The sequence below is a fragment of the Pongo pygmaeus genome, chromosome 19 (assembly GCF_028885625.2).
Source record: "Pongo pygmaeus isolate AG05252 chromosome 19, NHGRI_mPonPyg2-v2.0_pri, whole genome shotgun sequence".
NCBI classification, from domain to species: Eukaryota; Metazoa; Chordata; class Mammalia; order Primates; family Hominidae; genus Pongo; species Pongo pygmaeus.
The window spans coordinates 5,424,583-5,443,962 of NC_072392.2; the positions used below are offsets into that span (position 1 = coordinate 5,424,583).

Consider the following 19,380-nt stretch of genomic DNA (forward strand, 5'->3'; position numbering starts at 1 on the left):
TGGGAACTGAACAACCTGCCCCTGAATGACTACTGGGTACATAACAAAATGAAGGCAGAAATAAAGATGTTCTTTGAAACCAATGAGAACAAAGACACAACATACCAGAATCTCTGGGACACATTTAAAGCAGTGTGTAGAGGGAAATTTATAGCACTAAATGCCCACAAGAGAAAGCAGGAAAGATCTAAAATTGACACCCTAACATCACAATAGAAAGAACTAGAGAAGCAAGAGCAAACACATTCAAAAGCTAGCAGAAGGTAAGAAATAACTAAGATCAGAGCAGCAGAAGGAGACAGAGACACAAAAAACCCTTCAAAAAATCAATGAATCCAGGAGCTGGTTTTTTGAAAAGATCAACAAAATTGATAGACCGCTAGCAAGATGAATAAAGAAGAAAAGAGAAGAATCAAATAGACGCAATAAGAAATGATAAAGGGGATATCACCACCGATCCCACAGAAATACAAACTACCATCAGAGAATACTATAAACACCTCTATGCAAATAAACTAGAAAATCTAGAAGAAATGGATAAATTCCTGGACACATACACCCGTCCAAGACTAAACCAGGAAGAAGCTGAATTCCTGAATAGACCAATAACAGGCTCTGAAATTGAGGCAATAAATAATAGCCTACCAATCCAGACAGAATCACAGCCGAATTCTACCAGAGGTACAAGGAGGAGCTGGTACCATTCCTTCTGAAACTATTCCAATCAATAGAAAAAGAGGGAATCCTCCCTAACTCATTTTACGAAGCAAGCATCATCCTGATACCAAAGCCTGGCAGAGACACAACAAAAAAAAGGAATTTTAGACCAATATCCCTGATTAACATTGATGCAAAAATCCTCAATAAAATACTGGCAAAGTGAATCCAGCAGCACATCAAAAAGCTTATCCACCATGATCAAGTGGGCTTCATCCCTGGGATGCTAAGGCTGGTTCAACATATGCAAATCAATAAACGTAATCCAGCATATAAACAGAACCAAAGACAAAAACCACGATTATCTCAATAGATGCAGAAAAGGCCTTTGACAAAATTCAACAGCACTTCATGCTAAAAACCCTCAATAAATTAGGTATTGATGGGATGTATCTCAAAATAATAAGAGCTATTTATGACAAACCGACAGCCAATATCATACTGAATGGGCAAAAACTGGAAGCATTCCCTTTGAAAACTGGCACAAGACAGGGATGCCCTCTCTCACCACTCCTGTTCAACATAGTGTTGGAAGTTCTGGCCAGGGCAATCAGGCAGGAGAAAGAAATAAAGGGCATTCAATTAGGAAAAGAGGAAGTCAAATTGTCCCTGTTTGCAGACGACATGATTGTGTATTTAGAAAACCCCATCGTCTCAGCCCAAAATCTCCTTAAGCTGATAAGCAACTTCAGCAAAGTCTCAGGATACAAAATCAATGTGCAAAAATCACAAGCATTCTTACACACCAATAACAGACAAATAGAGAGCCAAATCTTGAGTGAACTCCCATTCACAATTGCTTCAAAGAGAATAAAATACCTAGGAATCCAACTTACAAAGGATGTGAAGGACCTCTTCAAAGAGAACTACAAACCACTGCTCAATGAAATAAAAGAGGACACAAACAAATGGAAGAACATTCCATGCTCATGGATAGAAGAATCAATATTGTGAAAATGGCCATACTGCCCAAGGTAATTTATAGATTTAATGCCATCCCCATCAAGCTACCAATGACTTTCTTCACAGAACTGGAAAAAACTACTTTAAAGTTCATATGGAACCAAAAAAGAGCCCACATTGCCAAGACAATCCTAAGCCAAAAGAACAAAGCTGGAGGCATCATGCTACCTGACTTCAAACTATACTACAAGGCTACAGTAACCAAAACAGCATGGTACCAGTACCAAAATAGAGATATAGACCAGTGGAACAGAACAGAGCCCTCAGAAATAATACCGCACATCTACAACCATCTGATCTTTGACAAACCTGAGAAAAACAAGCAATGGGGAAAGGATTCCCCATTTAATAAATGGTGCTGGGAAAACTGGCTAGCCATATGTAGGAAGCTGAAACTGGATCCCTTCCTTACACCTTATACAAAAATTAATTCAAGATGGATTAAAGACTTAAACGTTAGCCCTAAAACCATAAAAACCCTAGAAGAAAACCTAGGCAATACCACTCAGGACATAGGCATGGGCAAGGACTTCACATCTAAAACATTCAAAGCAATGGCAACAAGAGCCAAAATTGACAAATGAGATCTAATTAAACTAAAGAGCTTCTGCACAGCAAAAGAAACTACCATCAGAGTGAACAGGTAACCTACAGAATGGGACAAAATTTTTGCAATCTACTCATCTAACAAAGGGCTAATATCCAGAATCTACAAAGAACTCAAATTTACAAGAAAAAAACAAACAACTCCATCAAAAAGTGGGTGAAAGATATGAACAGACACTTCTCAAAAGAAGACATTTATGCAGCCAACAGACACATGAAAAAATGCTCACCATCACTGGCCATTAGAGATGCAAATCAAAACCACAATGAGATACCATCTCATACAAGTTAGAATGGCGATCATTAAAAAGTCAGGAAACAACAGGTGCTGGAGAGGATGTGGAGAAATAGGAACACTTTTACACTGTTGGTGGGACTGTAAACTGGTTCAACCATTGTGGAAGACAGTGTGGCAATTCCTCAAGGATCTAGAACTAGAAATACCATTTGACCCAGCCATCTCATTACTAGGTATATACCCAAAGGATTATAAATCATGCTGCTATAAAGACACATGCACACGTATGTTTATTGTGGCACTATTTACAATAGCAAAGACTTGGAACCAACTCAAATGTCCATCAATGATAGACTGGATTAAGAAAAAGTGGCACATATACACCATGGAATACTATGCAGCCATAAAAAAGGATGAGTTCATGTCCTTTGTAGGGACGTGGATGAAGCTGGAAACCATCATTCTCAGCAAACTATCGCAGGGACAAAAAACCAAACGCCACATGTTCTCACTCATAGGTGGGAATTGAACAATGAGAACACATGGACACAGGAAGGGGAATATCACACACCAGGGCCTGTCGTGGGGTGGGGGGAGGGGGGAGGGATAGCATTAGGAGATATACCTAATGTAAATGACGAGTTAATGGGTGCACCACACCAGCATGGCACATGTATACACATGTAACAAACCTGCACATTGTGCACATGTACCCTAGAACTTAAAGTATTAAAAAAAAAAAAAAAAAAAAGAAGATCACCCTCCCTGATGTGGGTGGCTCTCATTCCATCAGTTGAAGGCCAGAATAGAATAAAAATGAGACCTTCTCTGGGGAAAAAGAAAAAAAAAAAAAAAAAAGAAAAATGCAAATCAAACCCACAATGAGATACTGTTCTACACCAATCAGAATGGCTATAATTTAAAAGTCAAAAAATAACAGATATTGGTGAGATTGCAGAGAAACAGGAACACTTATACACTGCTGGTAAGAATGTAAATTAGTTCAGCCACTGTCCCAAAGAACTTTGAACTATCATTCAATCTAGCAATCCCATTATTGGGTATATACCCAAAGGAATGTAAGTCATTCTACCATAAAGATGCATGTACATATATGTTTATTGCAGCACTAGTCACAACAGCACCAATATGGAATCAACCATAGACTAAAGAAAATGTGGTACATTTACACATGGAATACTACACAGCCAGAAAAAAGAATGAGATCATGCCTTTGCAGCAACTTGGATGGAGCTGTAGAGCATTATAAGTGAACTAACACAGGAACAGACAACGAAATACTGCATGTTCTCATTCATAAGTTAGAGGTAAACATTGTGTACACATGGACACGTAAAAGGAACAATAGACACTGGGACCTTTTGAGGGTGAAGAGTGGGAGGAGGGTAAGGATTAAAAAACTACTGGGCCAGGTGCGGTGGCTCACACCTGTAATCCTAGCACTTTGGGTGGCCGAGGTGGGTGGATCACCTCGGATCAGGAGTTCGAAACCAGCCTGGCTAACATGGTGAAACCCCATCTCTACTAAAAATACAAAAAATTAGCAGGGCTTCGTGGCGGGTACCTGTAGTCCCAGCGACTCGGGAGGCTGAGGCAGGAGAATGGCGTGAACCCAGGAGGTGGAGCTTGCAGTGAGTGGAGATCACGCCACTGCACTCCAGCCTGGGTGACCGAGCAAGACTCTGTCTCAAAAAAACCCAAAGAACAACAAACAAAAAACAAAAACAAAAACAAACAAAAAACCCAACTTAACAGGTACCATGCTTATTACCTGGGCGACAAGATAATCTGTACACCAAACACTTGTGACACGTAATTTACCTATATAACAAACCTGCACATGTGTTTCTGAAACTAAAATAAAAGTTTGTTGTTGTCTTTTTTTTAAGTTCCCTATTTGAAGAATTCCCTTAGAATTTAGAATCAGGGAAAAATGTTATTTCCCTTGCATTGGTCTTTTCTATTGAGTAACAGGTATTGTGTAACCCATTATATTTCCCCTTTTGCCAGTGTTGCTAGAATGCCCACAATTGATGGAAACTTTATTTATAGCAATGAGTTAGTCTTTGTGGTTTTCATACTTGTTTTTTTCACTTTTAAGGTTATTGCATTTTTATGCTTCTATAGAAGGCTGTGATATGTCTTTATATTCTTCCTATCTTCCTTCTTTTCTGTTTTTCAGTTTTAATTGTCTTTGTTGTTTGGATTTTTTAATTTACAAAATAATTCTTAGAAAAAGTTATCTTTGTGATTCTCAGATATAGAAAGGAACAACTTAGAGTCAAGTATTAGAATCTTCCTTTCTTGACTTTCTGTTTTCCTTAGTTTAACTTGAATGTTGCTCTTTCCTTATATACCCTATCAAGATTTTAAAAATATGAGTTTATTTATTTTTTATTTTAGACTCAGGTGGTATATGTGCAGGTTTGTTACATGGTTCTTTTTTTGAAGGACAGGTGGTGTAAGTAATTAAGTAAACTGATACACTTTGATCCTAAGCCATATAGGACCACGAAATCTATAAGTTCACTCCTTGCTGGGTGCAGAAGAAATCCTTTTAACTTAAAATCCGTCAGATTTCAAAGGAGGCATCCCCTGGCATTGAGAGGCAGCGTGGTTTAGTGGTTAAGGAGCCTGTGGCATCAGCAGCCTCTGTACCTATGGCTTTAGTATGACTGTCCTCATTGCCCAGATGAGGGCACTCCCTGTGTAAGAGTTAAAGGTGTGGATTGCTGCGTGAGAGAGAGTGAAGGCTGATTTCCATCTTTGCTAGTACAAACTGTGAGACTATCTTTTTAATCCTTGGTTTTCTCATCTCCAGGGTATGATAATAGCAATATTTATCTCATGGAGTGGTTGTGAAATTTAAGTCCAATGTACATGTAAAGCCCTGGACATGTCCAGTGAGCACTGACGGGCATGGGACTAGCTGTAGGCCACTTGTGGGGTGAGGAGCTCAGTGGAAATTGAATCCAGCTCTCCTGACCCCAGGCCAGTGCCCTGTCCAGTAAACCAGGTGATGTGTAACCCCACCCAGGCTCCCTCATCCTTGCTCTGTTGTCCCCAGATGTGCTGGGTAACACATCTGTATTTTAATGCCCAGGTGCCTCCTGGAAACAGTGCCTTGGACCAGTGGAGAGGCTCCAAGGGTGGGATTTCCTGAGGGAAATTTCAGATGTTTTCCAGAACCTCTGCTCAGCCTGCCAACCTGGTCCCCAGGGGACTCTTTGTCCATGCATTTGTCTCTCCCACCTCACCACCCCGTCAGGAGCTCAGTAGGGTCTCACCTGCATAGTAAATTCCTGACATTTCATCCAGAGGCCATTGGGTCCCAGGAGCCTCCTGCTCTCTGGGTGCTAGGCTGGGCTGAGGTGGGGATCCCCAGCTCCCCAGCACTGCTGTGGATGTGGGGGCGTTGGGTGACTCCTGGCTTGGAGACTCATAGTCTGGGGAGCTTGGAAGAGCTTGGTAGAGGAGTGAGGAAGAGATTTCTGGGGGGAATGAAAAGAAAAATCACCATTTACTGAACATTTATTTTCTTTTAGGTGCATATATTTTAAACTCTCACAACAGTCCTGAGAGATGGGTCTTAATAATATTTTGAAAACCATGTTGATGTATACATATGTAACTTACCTGCACATTGCGCACATGTACCATAAAACCTAAAGTATAATAATGATAATAATAATAATAATAATAAAAGAAAAAAATAATAATAATTAAAAAAAAAAAAAAAAGAAAACCATGTTGAAGTAGAGGGACAATTTTATTCTCTTAGTAGTGAAGAGAGAAGTCATGTGAGGGAGCTGGCTTGGGCCGAGGACTAAGCCTAGCCTCTTCTTGGGGTCTGTCTGGAAAACAGAGTCCTCCTTGGAACTTCTGGACCATCCTGACCCTAAGGATCTTCAGAGCCCATCAATATTATGAGCTGAGTTCTCCTTGGGCAAGGACCATGTCACGAGTTGGGCACCCAGTTAGGTAAGACTCATTGCCTGACCCACATGGGTCTCAGCTTCCCCATCTGCCAAATGAGGAAGGGTGCAATCTCAGCACGGAAGGTCCCTGAAAGATCATTTCCAGGCCTACCTCTCACAGCCCATCCTGGCAACCCTATCCTTCCTCTGCTGTCCCCCATGTCAGGTCCCCATGCACAGACATGATCCTCTGGGTGGGGCCCACCAGCTGATTCACAGCTCCACCCAGGGCTGTTGGCCTGACTCAGCAAGCCTCACCTCTCCAGCGGCGTCCAGATGTGTCAGGCAGCTGTCTCAAAACCCTCCTCTCTGAGCCCTGGGTGCACCCCGCCGGCAATTCATGGATCCAGGGCATCAGCACTGCGGTGGAGGTGGGTTGGCTGGGAGACCCCAGGTGGGGTTCACTTGGGCTGTAGGGGAATGAGGGAGAGTGGCCTACAGAAAAGAGACAAAGAGGTTGGAGACACATCAGAAGGGCAGGGGCAGGTGCCAGGGAACTGAGCTGGTCTCCTCTCTCAACCAAGAGAGGTCAGGATACACCAGTGAACCTGCTGCAGCCCTCTACAACTTCCTCTAGAGGCTTGTCTGAAGAATGATGTTCTTACAGATACTGCTAGGCAAAAAGTCCTGATCTAGGATCAGGAAATTTGCATATCTGTCTTGGTCCTGACTATCTCCCTGTGTAAATCACGACTCCTACTGAGCCTCAGCTGTGCTTTATTGGGCCAACGGCATCTGCAACCCAGGGCGGCTAATAGTAATAATAACAGCAGCAGCAGCAACAACAGCAATGGGAGATCTTATTTATTGAGCACTTACTGTATATCAGACTCTGTGCTAAATGTTTAACCTGGATGATCTCTTTTAACCCTCACACAGCTCAGGGAGGCGGCTCTCACTCTCTCATTTTGCAGACAGATAAATAGGCTGAGAGCAGTGAAGTGATTGGCCCAGGGTGATAGTGCCAGGACTGGTGATAGTGCCTGACTCCCAAGTCCGTGCTCATAACTACAATGCCAGGCGAGTACCGGGAATGCACTTGAAATAGAAGAGGGTGTGGGGCTCTGAGGTGCAGCAAGGGCCCCCCAGCAAGTCTCCCAGCTCCAGCATAGTCTGAGGCTTGGATCCCCCTTTGAGAGGGCAGTTCCGTGTCACTGCCCAGAGGAAGGCCTGGCAGGGAGGGCTCAGTGGTGGGGTCCCAAGAGGGCACGGCAGGCATGGGGGCCAGGGGATGTCCCGCGGGCAGAGGGGTCCTTTGTCCACTCACCTGCTCCTTCCTGGGCTTGGGCGCACAGTGACCTCAGCCCCATCTGCTCCCAGGTATGGAGGGCTAGGTCCCAGGCCCGCTGCTCCCCATACTGAGCCACCAGGTACGAGGCCACCTCCATGCCACTCGTCTTCTCTGGCTGAGCGGGTGTCTCACCCGAAGAGCTCCTGGAGTGCGCTTTATTGGCGAGCAGAAGCTGGAACTCCTTCAGCTCCTCCTTCTTCAGGAACTCCAAGTAACAGGCCAGGCGGCCCCAGGCTCCGCCAGCCATCTCTGTCCTGGAGTTAAGGGGGTGTCTGGGGGATGTTCACGGGTGGTGAGGGTATCAGGCAGGCAGAGAACAGTGCTGTCCTTTGCCTTGGCTCTTACCGTCTCTTATTCAGCATTCAGAACCCAGTTTTATAAACCCCAGGGCACCTGCAGATAGACGCCGATAGAGGGGGAGTGTGGTAGGAAAAGCTAGGGGAGGGAGGAGCCCAGAGGGGTCTGTGAGACACTGGAAGAAGTCAGCTGATAGGGAGGTGCTGGGATGGGGCCCAGGGTCAGGCAGGGAGGGTGAGGGTGAGGGGAGATGTGGTGATGGGGGATGGGGTGTGGGCAACACTCACTGTTCTGTGTTCCTCAGATTCTTCCCTCTCCTGGGTCCTGGACTCCTGAGATCAACCCTTGAGCTGCAAGGCTGAGAAGAGGTGGGGTGGGAGGAGCCTCAGAGCAGGGAATGGGCTTTCAGAACCCAGAGCGGAGCCCAGGACTGCTGGCTCCCAGGTCTCTTCAGACCTCTCCAGGCCCTGGGGCACCAGCCAGCAAGAACAGCCCCCAGTCAACAAGAGCAGGAAGGAAATGTCACCCAGAAGAAACCCACAAGGGGCGTAGCCAGGGGGTAGGATCAAACCAGGCCTGAGCAGACGAGACTCAGAGTCACATATTCAGACAGGCCACATGGCATCTGTAGGTGGACGAGGGGCACAGGCCCAGACTAGCTGACACTGCAGCAGGTACAGGCCCATACTAAACACGGTGCGTGCATCTCCACATGGGCACTCCGCCAGCCCATCACCTAGAGCCTGTCTGCAGAGCCAGGATGCAGACTCTCCAAGCAGTTGTGTCTGCAGCCCAGGCCCAGCCTCTCAGGATGGGTGGGGCCCCCTGTGTCTGCCCGGGCAGCTCCTTATTGGGAAACATTAGAACTGGGCCAGGGAGCATTTTTCCCAGCCTCTCATGGTTTTGGGAGCTTCTTGAGTTGCACTGCATGTCCTGCCATGCTACCAGGGGCACTAAAGCATGTGTTCCAGGCCCAGGGGGCTGTTTGCCTTCTGCGCAGCCCAGCACTTAGCTGGTGAACATTTCCACCTGAAAGCAGAACAGCCCCTTCCTCATTCTTGCAAGCAGGCCTCCGGGAGCTAGGTGCAGACTTCCTCTTTCGTGGAATCTGCAAGATGCCACTGACTTCAGTTTGAGGAATGACATTACCTAACTCATTTGCTGATGTAACACACCACCAGGAATCTCTGGAGATGCTTTGGTTTCACTTGGACTGGCAGAGCCCAGGCTTCAACCCACGGCTTGCTTGGACAAGGACTCCTTATGTGCCTGATTTATTTCTTTGAGCCTCAGTTTGCCCATCTATTAAATGGGATATCACAGGTTTATCAAGAGGCTTCAATTCAGCAAAAGGCCTTAGAGTCTGTCTCTCTCGCCCAGGCTGGAGTGCAGTGGCAAGATCTTGGCTCACTGCAACCTCCCTCCACCTCCCAGTTTCCAGCGATTCTCCTGCCTCAGCCTCCTGGACAGCTGGGATTACAGGCGCTCGCCACCATGCCTGGCTAATTTTTTTGTATTTTTAGTAGAGATGGTGTTTCACCATGTTAAGCCAGGCTGGTCTCGAACTCCTGATCCGAGGTGATCCGCCCACTTCGGCCTCCCAAAGTGTTGGGATTACAGGTGTGAGCCTCCGTGCCTGGCCTAAATAAATTTTATAAATGTTAGTTTTAAAAAAATAGCTAATAAGCACATTGTAGGACATTCTAATATCAGACTGACCAGAAGTGGAAAAGCGCTGTGCTAAAAGTGGGATGATCGGGAGGCTCTGAGCACTCTGTGAAGGACCCTGAGACTCCATGTAGCGGGAAGAATGGCCTGGAGGAGGGCTGTGTGGGCTTTTTTTCCTCCTCACACCAGCCAGTTCTGGCACCAACTCTCTAGACACCAACTGGTGTCCTACAGTGCAATTCCGATACTAACTGCCTGGAGTCGGCATCAAACCTCACAGGTTTAGGGGCTCAGTGAAGAGCTGGCCTCACATCAGATGCCAGTTGCAAATGGGGTGCCCAGACCACTGGCATCTCTGTCTGACTTGGTGACAAATTCAAGGGTTCCCACAGTCCCCGGCAGGTTCAATAATTTGCTGAAATGACTCACAGGACTGAGAAAAGCACTTTGTTTATTATCGGTTCATGACGAAGGACATGGCTCAGGAATAGCCCAATGGAAGAGATGCCGAGATCAAGTGTGGGTGGGGAAGGGGCACAGCGCTTCCTTGCCCTCTTGGGCACCCTACTTTCCCTGCACCTCCCTGCTTCACTGGAAGCTCTCCAAACCCCAAACAAACAAAACTGTGGGGTTTTCTTGGAGGTTTCACTTCATAGGCACAATTGATTAAATCACTGGCCACTGGAGATCCACTCAACCTGTTAAATAGATCAGAAACCTGACCCTTCCCACCACGCCCACTGGGGCTGCTGGTCCAGCCTTCAGTCATCTCTTACTGGGATCATTGTGCTAGCCTCCCACGTGTTCCCCACCCATGCTGATGCTGCCCCTTTACTGTCTACTCTCAGTCTAGCAGCCAGAATTATCCACTTAAAGCATAAATTAGGTCAGGTCACTTCTCAGCTCAAAACTTTCCCATACTCCCCATCTCACTCTGAGTAAAAACCAAAGTCCAACCAAAGGCGCGGTGACTCATACCTGTAATCCCAGCACTGTGGGAGGCTGAGGCGGGAGGATCGCTTGAGGCCAGGCGTTCAAGACCAGTCTGGGAAACATGGCAAGACCCTGTCCCTATGAAATAAAAAACTTCCCAAATCCAGCCAGGTACAGTGGCTCATGCCTATAATCTCAGCACTTTGGGAGGCTGAGGCGGGCAGATCACCTGAGGTCAGGAGTTCAAGACCAGCCTGGCTAACATGGTGAAATCCCATCTCTAATAATTATAATACAAAAAAAATTATCCGGGTGTGGTGGCGCATGCCGTAATCCTTCAGGAGGCTGAGGCAGGAGAATTGCTTGAACCTGGGAGGCAGAGATTGAAGTGAGATGAGAGCGCACCATTGCACTCCAGCCTGGGTGGCAAGAGTGAAACACAGTCTCAAACAAAACCAAACCAAACCAAACAACGACAACAACAACAACAAAAAACTCTCCAAATCCCCCAAAGTCCTCCCAATGGCTCCCAGGGGCTGCATGATCTAGCCCCTGATATCTCTCCAGCATTATCTCCTACCCTATCCCCCTCCCTCACTGGATCCTCTTAGTCTCTTCCCTGTTCCTTGAATATGCCAAGAATACTCTCACTCCAGGGCCTTTGCACTAGTCTTTCCATTGTCTTGGAATGGTTTCCCCAGATATTCAGAGTTGTGCTATCCAACCTTCTGTAAAGTAGTATTCCTCCATTCCCTGCTTCATTTTTCCGCATGACACTTATTACTGCCTGACGTTACAGACTTGTTTATTTGTTTACCTTCTGTCACCCCCTCCTGCCAATAGGATGTTAGGTCCCTGGAGACAGGACTTGGCTTGTTTTGTTCACTATTGTATCCGCTATGCCTAAATCAGTGCCTGGCCCACAATGTCAGCACAATCAATACCACAGCCATTGAACGTCTTCTGAACGCTTTCCTTTTTATCCTTCTAAACAGCTACTCACTCTGGCCACTAGATGGCACTCAAGTACTTTCTGTGCATTGAAGCAGCCTCATGGGTTTGGTGGAGAGGACCCCCTGGCCCTCTCTGAGCCTGAATTTTTAAAGTTATCCCTGTTTCTGGTGCTTTGGGTCTTTGTTTCCTTTCCTTGAGGCATCTTAGGAACACATTAAAACTCACTTTTATTCAAGTCATGCTATTTTCAATTAAAACTTAACTCATGAGGGATATCTGTATGGCCAATACTCCAGCAGAGTACAGTGAGGCTTTCTCTTTAGGTTCAAATTACTATGACCTGAATCCAGATCTGGATAACTTGAAATCAGCCTCCTTGAAATTCCTCTCCTCCCACCTATTTCTAAGCGTGTCCCAGGCATTGCCTCATGGGGTTCTGAAGTCAGTTCTCGGTTCCCCTCTGATCGACTGGTCTTGACTACCTTGCTGTCGTCCCTTTGGTCTTAGACCCCATTTCTATCCTCCTGAAGTTGCTGGGCCCAGGTGTCCTCTCTGTCACCACCATTTTAGGGCACGGCTCTTTTCTGGCCCATTCCTGAAATGTGGGACAAGATTTTCCCAATTCACGGCACAGCTGAGACCGTGACATGAGGCTATGATTTTGAGCAAGACCTTCCCCAAGGTTCAGGGATGAAGGATGGTAAATACATCAGGGCGTCACTCTCTGTAGCTGTGGCTCACACTGTCCTCAGAGCCCTCTCTGGTCCAGGATCATCCCTGCTATCCCTTTTCCAGCTGGAGCCCTCTGCAGCTCTGGTGCTTTCCATTACACACAGGCAGGTCATTGCCCTGCCTCAAGATTCTCCAGCCTCCTCTGCCCTTTGGAGGCCAGGACCCTCTGGCTCTAATACTTAGAAAGAGAACAAGCTGTCCTACATTCACATCACTCCTAGCACAGGCCCCAGGATTATCCTCCTTCCAGGATGATAGACATGGAAATATCTAGTCCCTTCAGGTGTGTGCTTGGTATTGTTGGAAATAAAAGCTCGGAGTCACAAAGAAAATGAGCACTCAAATAAAGGATTTTTTCAGCAAGGCAAATTTACTTCTGGAGAAGGGTGCCGCTTGCCCTTCTGGCCACTGCAAGAGCACACTGAACAAAGGAGGGAAGGGGTTTTTATCCCTAACACAGTCAGTCCCTGATACTGTGTCTGGTCCCCATTGGCTGGAGTTGGACTGCACAGTCTAAGCTGATCCTGATTGGCTACTTCAAATGGAGCAGGGGTGGGGGCTACAGCAGCAGGAAGAGCAGTTTTGGCCAAATAAGGTACAGATGTGGGTTGTTAAAGATTGCGAATGGATGTGGGTTACAGATTGGGAATGGATGTGAGTTACAGATTGGGAAGGCTGGAAAGTTGTTTACCGTAACTAGGGGCAAGGAGGGAAAACAGTTAGGCTTTGAAAATAGAGGACAAAGAATGAGAGAATTGAACGAGCAGAACCTTTGAAAAGGAACTCACTGTATCCAGCAGTATTATGGACCCAACAAGATCATCTCAATAGTTTGACAATTCATTTCCCCCAAGTTGGTGTGTTTCAGGCTTAGATAAAATGATGCTTTGAACATCAACAGGTGAAATCTTTTGTTAAAAACCTAGTCTAGTTCATCCAGCCCTCCTCCTCTCCTTGTTACTCCTCTTCCTCCTTCTAGTCTTTCCTCCAGTGTGAAGTGAAGGAAATATTAGGACTTGGTGTTGCCCCTCATGGTCTGCTTTAATGTCCTGTGAACTTGGACAAGAATACACACACTTGCATCACCATCTTCCAAGAACACACGATAGCCAAAGGTCACAGTCAATTTACATCAGTTACAACAGAACGCATCTCTCACTCTGAGTATTCTCATTTGACCTTCTTAACTGCATTTAAATCTCAGTAAAGAACAATGACTGGTTCCTGCTTTATAGGCCTAAAACACCCACCAATAAGGTCCTCTTAGAAACCAGGCAAGGCATACCCAGGTCTCTATGCTAAAAGGAGGACGTCATGCATAACTTTTCAGAGACTCTTTCTACTTTGAAAACATTTCAAACTTACAGGAAAATGTCAAGAGTTGTACAGTGAACTCTCATATAACCTTAACCTAGATTCACCAATTATTAACATTTACTATTGTTTTATTTTATCTTTTAATTATGTTTGCTGATTATTGGGAGTAAGTTGCAGATATCATAACATTTGCATTTTTTTTTTTCCGGAGATGGAGTCTTGCTCTGTTGCCCAGGCTGGAGTGCAGTGGCACGATGTCAGCTCACTGCAACCTCTGCCTCTTGGGTTCAAGCGTTTCTCCTGTCTCAGCCTCCCTAGTAGCCGGGATTACAGGTGCCTGCCACCATGCCTGGCTAATTTTTGTATTTTAGTAGAGACGGGGTTTTGCCATGTTGGCCAGACGGGTCTCGAACTCCTGACCTCAGGTGATCTGCCCGCCCCCCACCCCCCCAGCATCCCAAAGTGCTGGCATTACAGGCATGAGCCATCACACCTGGCCCATAACATTTACTTCTGAGAACTCTGGCAGTATCTACTAAGAATCAGGATGTTTTCTTATATGCCACTGTACAATGATAAAATTCAGGAAGCTGAAAACATTGATGCAATACTACTATCCAATTACATGTAACTTTTAAAATGACATTTTCATCTTGTCGTTTAGATTTATTAGGATTATAAAAATATAATACAGAAATATGTAGGGGGAAAAATAAAAATGTTCTTTTGACTTTCTGCACCATCAGATCTACTTCCCAGGAATAACCAATGTTACATGAATGTTTCAGTGTTCCATGAAAAAAAACACAGTTTTACATGAACACAGTTACTTTTCTATGTGCCAAATATATGGGACCCAAGTTTTTTAGGAGTGAATTTTTTTCCTCTTAAAATATTTTGCAGATCCCTTCATGTTAGTACATATGGATCTAAGTCGTTCTTTCTTCTCTTTTGTAATTGTTGAGTTTTTCATAGTTTGGATCTACTATAATTTATTTGATTAGTCAAATTTGATGGAAATCTAGCTGGCTTTCATTTGCATTTTCCTGTTACCAGCCACGTGGTGATAACCAGCTTCGTACACAAGTTATCTTATCACACACATGTGAGTACCTCCAAGGGACAGAGTCGTAGAAAAGGAATTTCTGGGTTGAAGAGATCACACATATAAAAATTTGGGTTCAGAAATGTGCTTCATGCCTGTAATCCTAGCACTTTGGGAAGCCGAGGTGGGCGGATCACGAGGTCAGGAAATCGAGACCATCCTGGCTAACACGATGAAATACCGTCTCTACTAAAAATACAAAAAGAAATTAGCCGGGCGTGGTGGTGGGTGCCTGTAGTCCCAGCTACTCGGGAGGCTGAGGCAGGAGAATGGCGTGAACCCGGGAGGCGGAGGTTGCAGTGAGCCGAGATCGCGCCACTGCATTCCAGCCTGGGCGACAGAGTGAGACTCCGTCTCAAAAAAAAAAAAAAAAAAAAAAAATGCTTCTCTTGAGAGTTCATTATTTTTGTTTTTCGACCACCGCATCAAGCAACTAGACGCATGCATCTTTGATTTGTCTTCTGGGAGGTTTTCAAGTCAGAGGTTTGGCCCATCTCTTAAAAATGTACATGCCAAGTTCAATCTTAAAGCACATGATATGTCTACAATGTTACCTCCTGTTTTCATCTTATTTTCTCCCTACTCTTGTTTTAATTTTGCTTGCTGTACATACTAAGGTAATAAAATTTTATCATGTATCTTTATATGTATGTAAATTTGTTCACCAAGTCGCTCCAGAACAATATGTGCTGTGAGTACACAAAATGGTTGAATCCAGTTTTCTTTCTTTCCTCCCCTCCCCTCCTCTCCTTTCCTTTCCTTTTTTTTTTTTTCTCTCACCCTGTCCCCCAGGCTGGAGTGCAGCGGCACGATCTCGGCTCACTGCAACCTCCACCTCCCGGGTTCAAGCGATTCTCGTGCCTCAGCCTCCCAAGTAGCTGGGATTACAGGCATGCACCACCACATCCACCTAATTTTTTATTTTTATTTTTTAAATTTTTAATAGAGACAGGGTTTCACCATGTTGGCCAGGCTGGTCTTGAACTCCTGACCTCAGGTGATCCGCCCACCTCGGCCTCCCAAAGTGCTAGGTTTATAGGCATGAGCCACTGTACCTGGCCTGAATCGAGTTTTCTTAATGACAGTCCTGGGAGTTGGGAGACAAGCAGATGACACGTCTGTTGAGTGGGACCTGTTTCATACCAGGCACTTTGTAAAGTCAGCTCATTTCATCTTCCCAACTATTTTTTTAAGATTAAAATTATCGTCCCTATTTTGCAGATGAGAACCAGATCTATAAGACTCCAAAGCCTCCTCCTTCCCATGCATCGCAATGGCACTGATGTGCTGAGTGGTGTGCTCGCCGAGTGACTGGCCAGCGGATCCCTCTCCAACAGGCTTGTCGTCCTCTCACTCCCGAGGCTGCTTTCAGCTTGCTCCGCGCTTGCCTTGGCCACCACATGGGGGAAGCCCGAGCCTCTCGGAACGTATCTGTGCCTCAAGTGGATTGTTGCCTACCCCTCCCTATGGAGGCTTCTGAGCTAGAAAATACAGAGGTCAGATGATGGCCTCTGAGTGCATCCAGCTCCATGGATGACAATCAAAGCAAGGGGGCTTTAAGTGCAGCAAGAGGAACTGGGATTAGCCCTGGGGTAGGACTTCTGACCAGTGAGGGATGCTAAGTTGTAGGAATGAGATAGGGGAGGTTAGCGTGGAATTCCCTTCCAGAAGCCTTTAAGAACAAGCTAAATTTTCAACCGTCTGGGGCTTACTGCGGAAAATTAATGAGGCCCCTTGTGACAGCCGTGCTAAGCCTCCCTAGAAAACTACAAATCCATGATGTCAACTGGTCGTTAAACTCCATTACTCCAGGCTCTTTTCTTGACAAAATTTAATTTAGGCCAGTAGGTGGCGATAATTAAACAGCTAATTAAACAGGGCTTCTTCGAATGATGAGAAAAGCAGTCTGGAAGGTTGCTTCTGGGAGGAAGAGGGGGAACCTTTCTGTGAATCCAGGGCTGATTGAGGTTCAATTAGCAGATCCACTAATGGGATGCCTTTCTTGACTCTTAAGGATCTCCTAGGCTCCTACCGTGATCACTTTTTTTTTTTTTTTTTTTTTTTGAGCCATGGTCTTACTCTGTCACCCACGCTGGAGTGGCAGTGGTGTGATAATGACTTACTGCAGCCTTGACCTCCCAGGCTCAAGAGATCCTCCCACCTCAGCCCCCCAAGTAGCTGGGACTATAGATGCGAGCCACCCCACCTGACTTTTTTTTTTTTTTTTAAATTTTTTGTAGAGTCAGGATCTCATTATGTTGCCCAGGCTGGTCTTGAACTCCCAGGCTCGAACAATCCTCCCACCTTAGTTTCCCAAAGTGTTGGGATTACAGGTGTGAGCCACTATGCCCAGCCTATGATCATTTTTCCTTAGACTGGAGGACAAGGCTCTGCTGCCCAATGGATCTTGGGCAGTTTTTTTTTTTTTTTTTTTTTTTTTTTTTTTTTAAGAGAAGGAGTCTCACTCTGTTGCCAGGCTGGAGTACAGTGGCGCGATCTCTGCTCACTGCAACCTCTGCCTCCTGAGTTAAAGGGATTCTCCTGCCTCAGCCTCTCGAGTAGCTGGAACTACAGGTGCATGCCACCACACCCAGCTAATTTTTGTATTTTTAGTAGAAACAGGGTTTCACCATGTTGGCCAGGATGGTCTCGATATCTTGACCTCATGATCCGCCCGCCTTGGCCTCCCAAAGTGCTGGGATTACAGGTGTGAGCCACTGCGCCTGGCCCCAAGTCCCCCTTTTCAAGGAGGTGTGGCCTGGAACAATCAGACCAAGGCCCATCTGCAGAGTTTCCCCTAGACTAGGGAGCTCTCTGGCTGCAGGGGAGAGGCCAGTGATTCTTGATGTGTTCTTGCCTGTCTATTTCCTACACTGTAACTTTTTTGATGGCAGGGATTATGTCCATTTTGCACACTACCATACAACCGGCACCTAATGCAGTGGATTAGTTATATGTAAGCAGAGGTTCACCATGTGTTGAACAAAGGAATGAATGAAGGTTAGGACAAGAGGGTGGGGGAAGGGGGGGGGGGGGGCCCTGCATGGAGCTGTCCAGGGTTCTTACCAGTTCCTGACTTCCTTCGATGGATTGGTCTTTTGCTTTCTTGCCTTCCTCCCAGGGCTTTGCTGCAACAACACACAAAACCTGTTCCTAGTATGTATTCACTGAATTATGTACTTCCCTGACAGTCTTACTGTGTCTGTGGTAGCCCCCAAACAGCCTGCTGAACTAGGTCCAAAAGAGTGGTTCTCTCTGCACGAACCATTTGGGTTAAATGCCTCATTCTTCATCTGTGTCTATGGAGTTTTTAGTTCTCAATCCCAGACCCTTCCATGTCACTACAGTTGAAGGATGTGTGGTGGGAAGTGGCACGAGAGGTTGCTGGAGGGGCGAGCTGGGGCCAGACTGCAGGGGCTTAGGGTGTGAATTCATGGGGCAGGGAGTGTGCCTTGCCCACCTCTGGGTGCTCAGTGTCCTGCACAATTCCAGGCACAAAGTCAGCTCTCAATAAAAGGCGCATAATTTCTCATCGTGCAGGACTGTGCAAGGATATGGCAAATGTGGACCTGGCTCTAAACTCACCCCCCTGAAATGTCTCAGTTCATATTTTCTGAGGAGTAGGAGATGAAGGATTGCTGTTTACACTTATTTCTTCTTTGTATTTGTTTACTCACATCTGGATTAGCTAAAAAAAAAAAAAACAAAACCCGGTTCTTGATTCTTCTATGTTGCTTCTTAGTATCTCAGACTATCATATAATACAAGGCTGAGATAGGGAGGAGGGAGGGAAGAATTGGGGGAAAAAAAGGAGAAACTAGGGGAGTGAATCTAAGACCAGTCTCTCAAACAGGCTCTGGGGAGCAGAAGTTTCTGCTCCCCAGCTCAGAAATCAGTGGGTAAAGAGGTAAAATTTCAGAGCCATCAAAATAGATGAACCAAGAGGTGGATACAGGGAGTCATTTGAGAAAATGACTCAAACCTTGCTCTGGTATGATTCAGGGAACTCTGATGTCAGTGCCCAATGTACAACTGCAGCAAAAACAGTCCCCAAGGCCTGGCACCACCAGGCACATCCTCAGGGCTCTGGGCTCAGCTTTGATCTCAGCACCACCTTGCAAATGCACAGAGACTGCAAAGCTCAACGCCAGGCCATGTATCAGGCGCCTGCACCCCTCATCCTCCCTTACAGTGCTCTGTCCCTAAGCCAGCTCATTTCCTGCCCCTGGTCCTCCTCTCCATCCCCTCTGCTCATCATCATTTCTACCATGTATTACCCTGTAATTGCCTCTCAAACTTTCTCCCTGCCTCTGATCCCACCCCTTCCAACACATCCTTCATGTAGGTAGTCAGAGAGACCTTTCTGGAACTCGTACCTCATCATATCACACCCTTCAATAAACCCCTTCTGTGACTCCCCACTGCTGTGTGGTACTCCAGGTCCTGTAGCCCTGGTACAAGCTTCAGGCCTTGTCTGTATCTTTCTCCCCACATGGTCTCCGTGTCAGCCTTGCCTTCTCGGCGTCTCCAGAACCACTGCGTTCTGCCACCCACTGGGTGC

The 19,380-nt window shown here is 46.0% G+C and overlaps 1 protein-coding gene across 2 annotated transcripts in view; it reads right to left on the reverse strand.

Moving 5' to 3' along the window:
• Positions 1-19,380, reverse strand: part of NLRP1 (NLR family pyrin domain containing 1) — a 103,221-nt gene that overhangs the window by 61,450 nt on the left and 22,391 nt on the right. Inside the window, exons 1-5 of one of the 2 annotated variants that reach the window (XM_063655797.1) lie at positions 10,757-10,772; positions 8,398-8,468; positions 7,790-8,067; positions 6,781-6,957; positions 5,833-6,036 (exon numbers count right to left, since the gene is read on the reverse strand). In XM_063655797.1, the coding sequence (XP_063511867.1) occupies positions 5,833-6,036; positions 6,781-6,957; positions 7,790-8,060 (652 nt within the window). In that variant the 5' untranslated portion in view covers positions 8,061-8,067; positions 8,398-8,468; positions 10,757-10,772. Of the gene's footprint in view, positions 1-5,832; positions 6,037-6,780; positions 6,958-7,789; positions 8,469-10,756; positions 11,081-19,380 lie in introns of those variants that run through there. The other variant, XM_054459483.2, reaches the window with a different exon arrangement.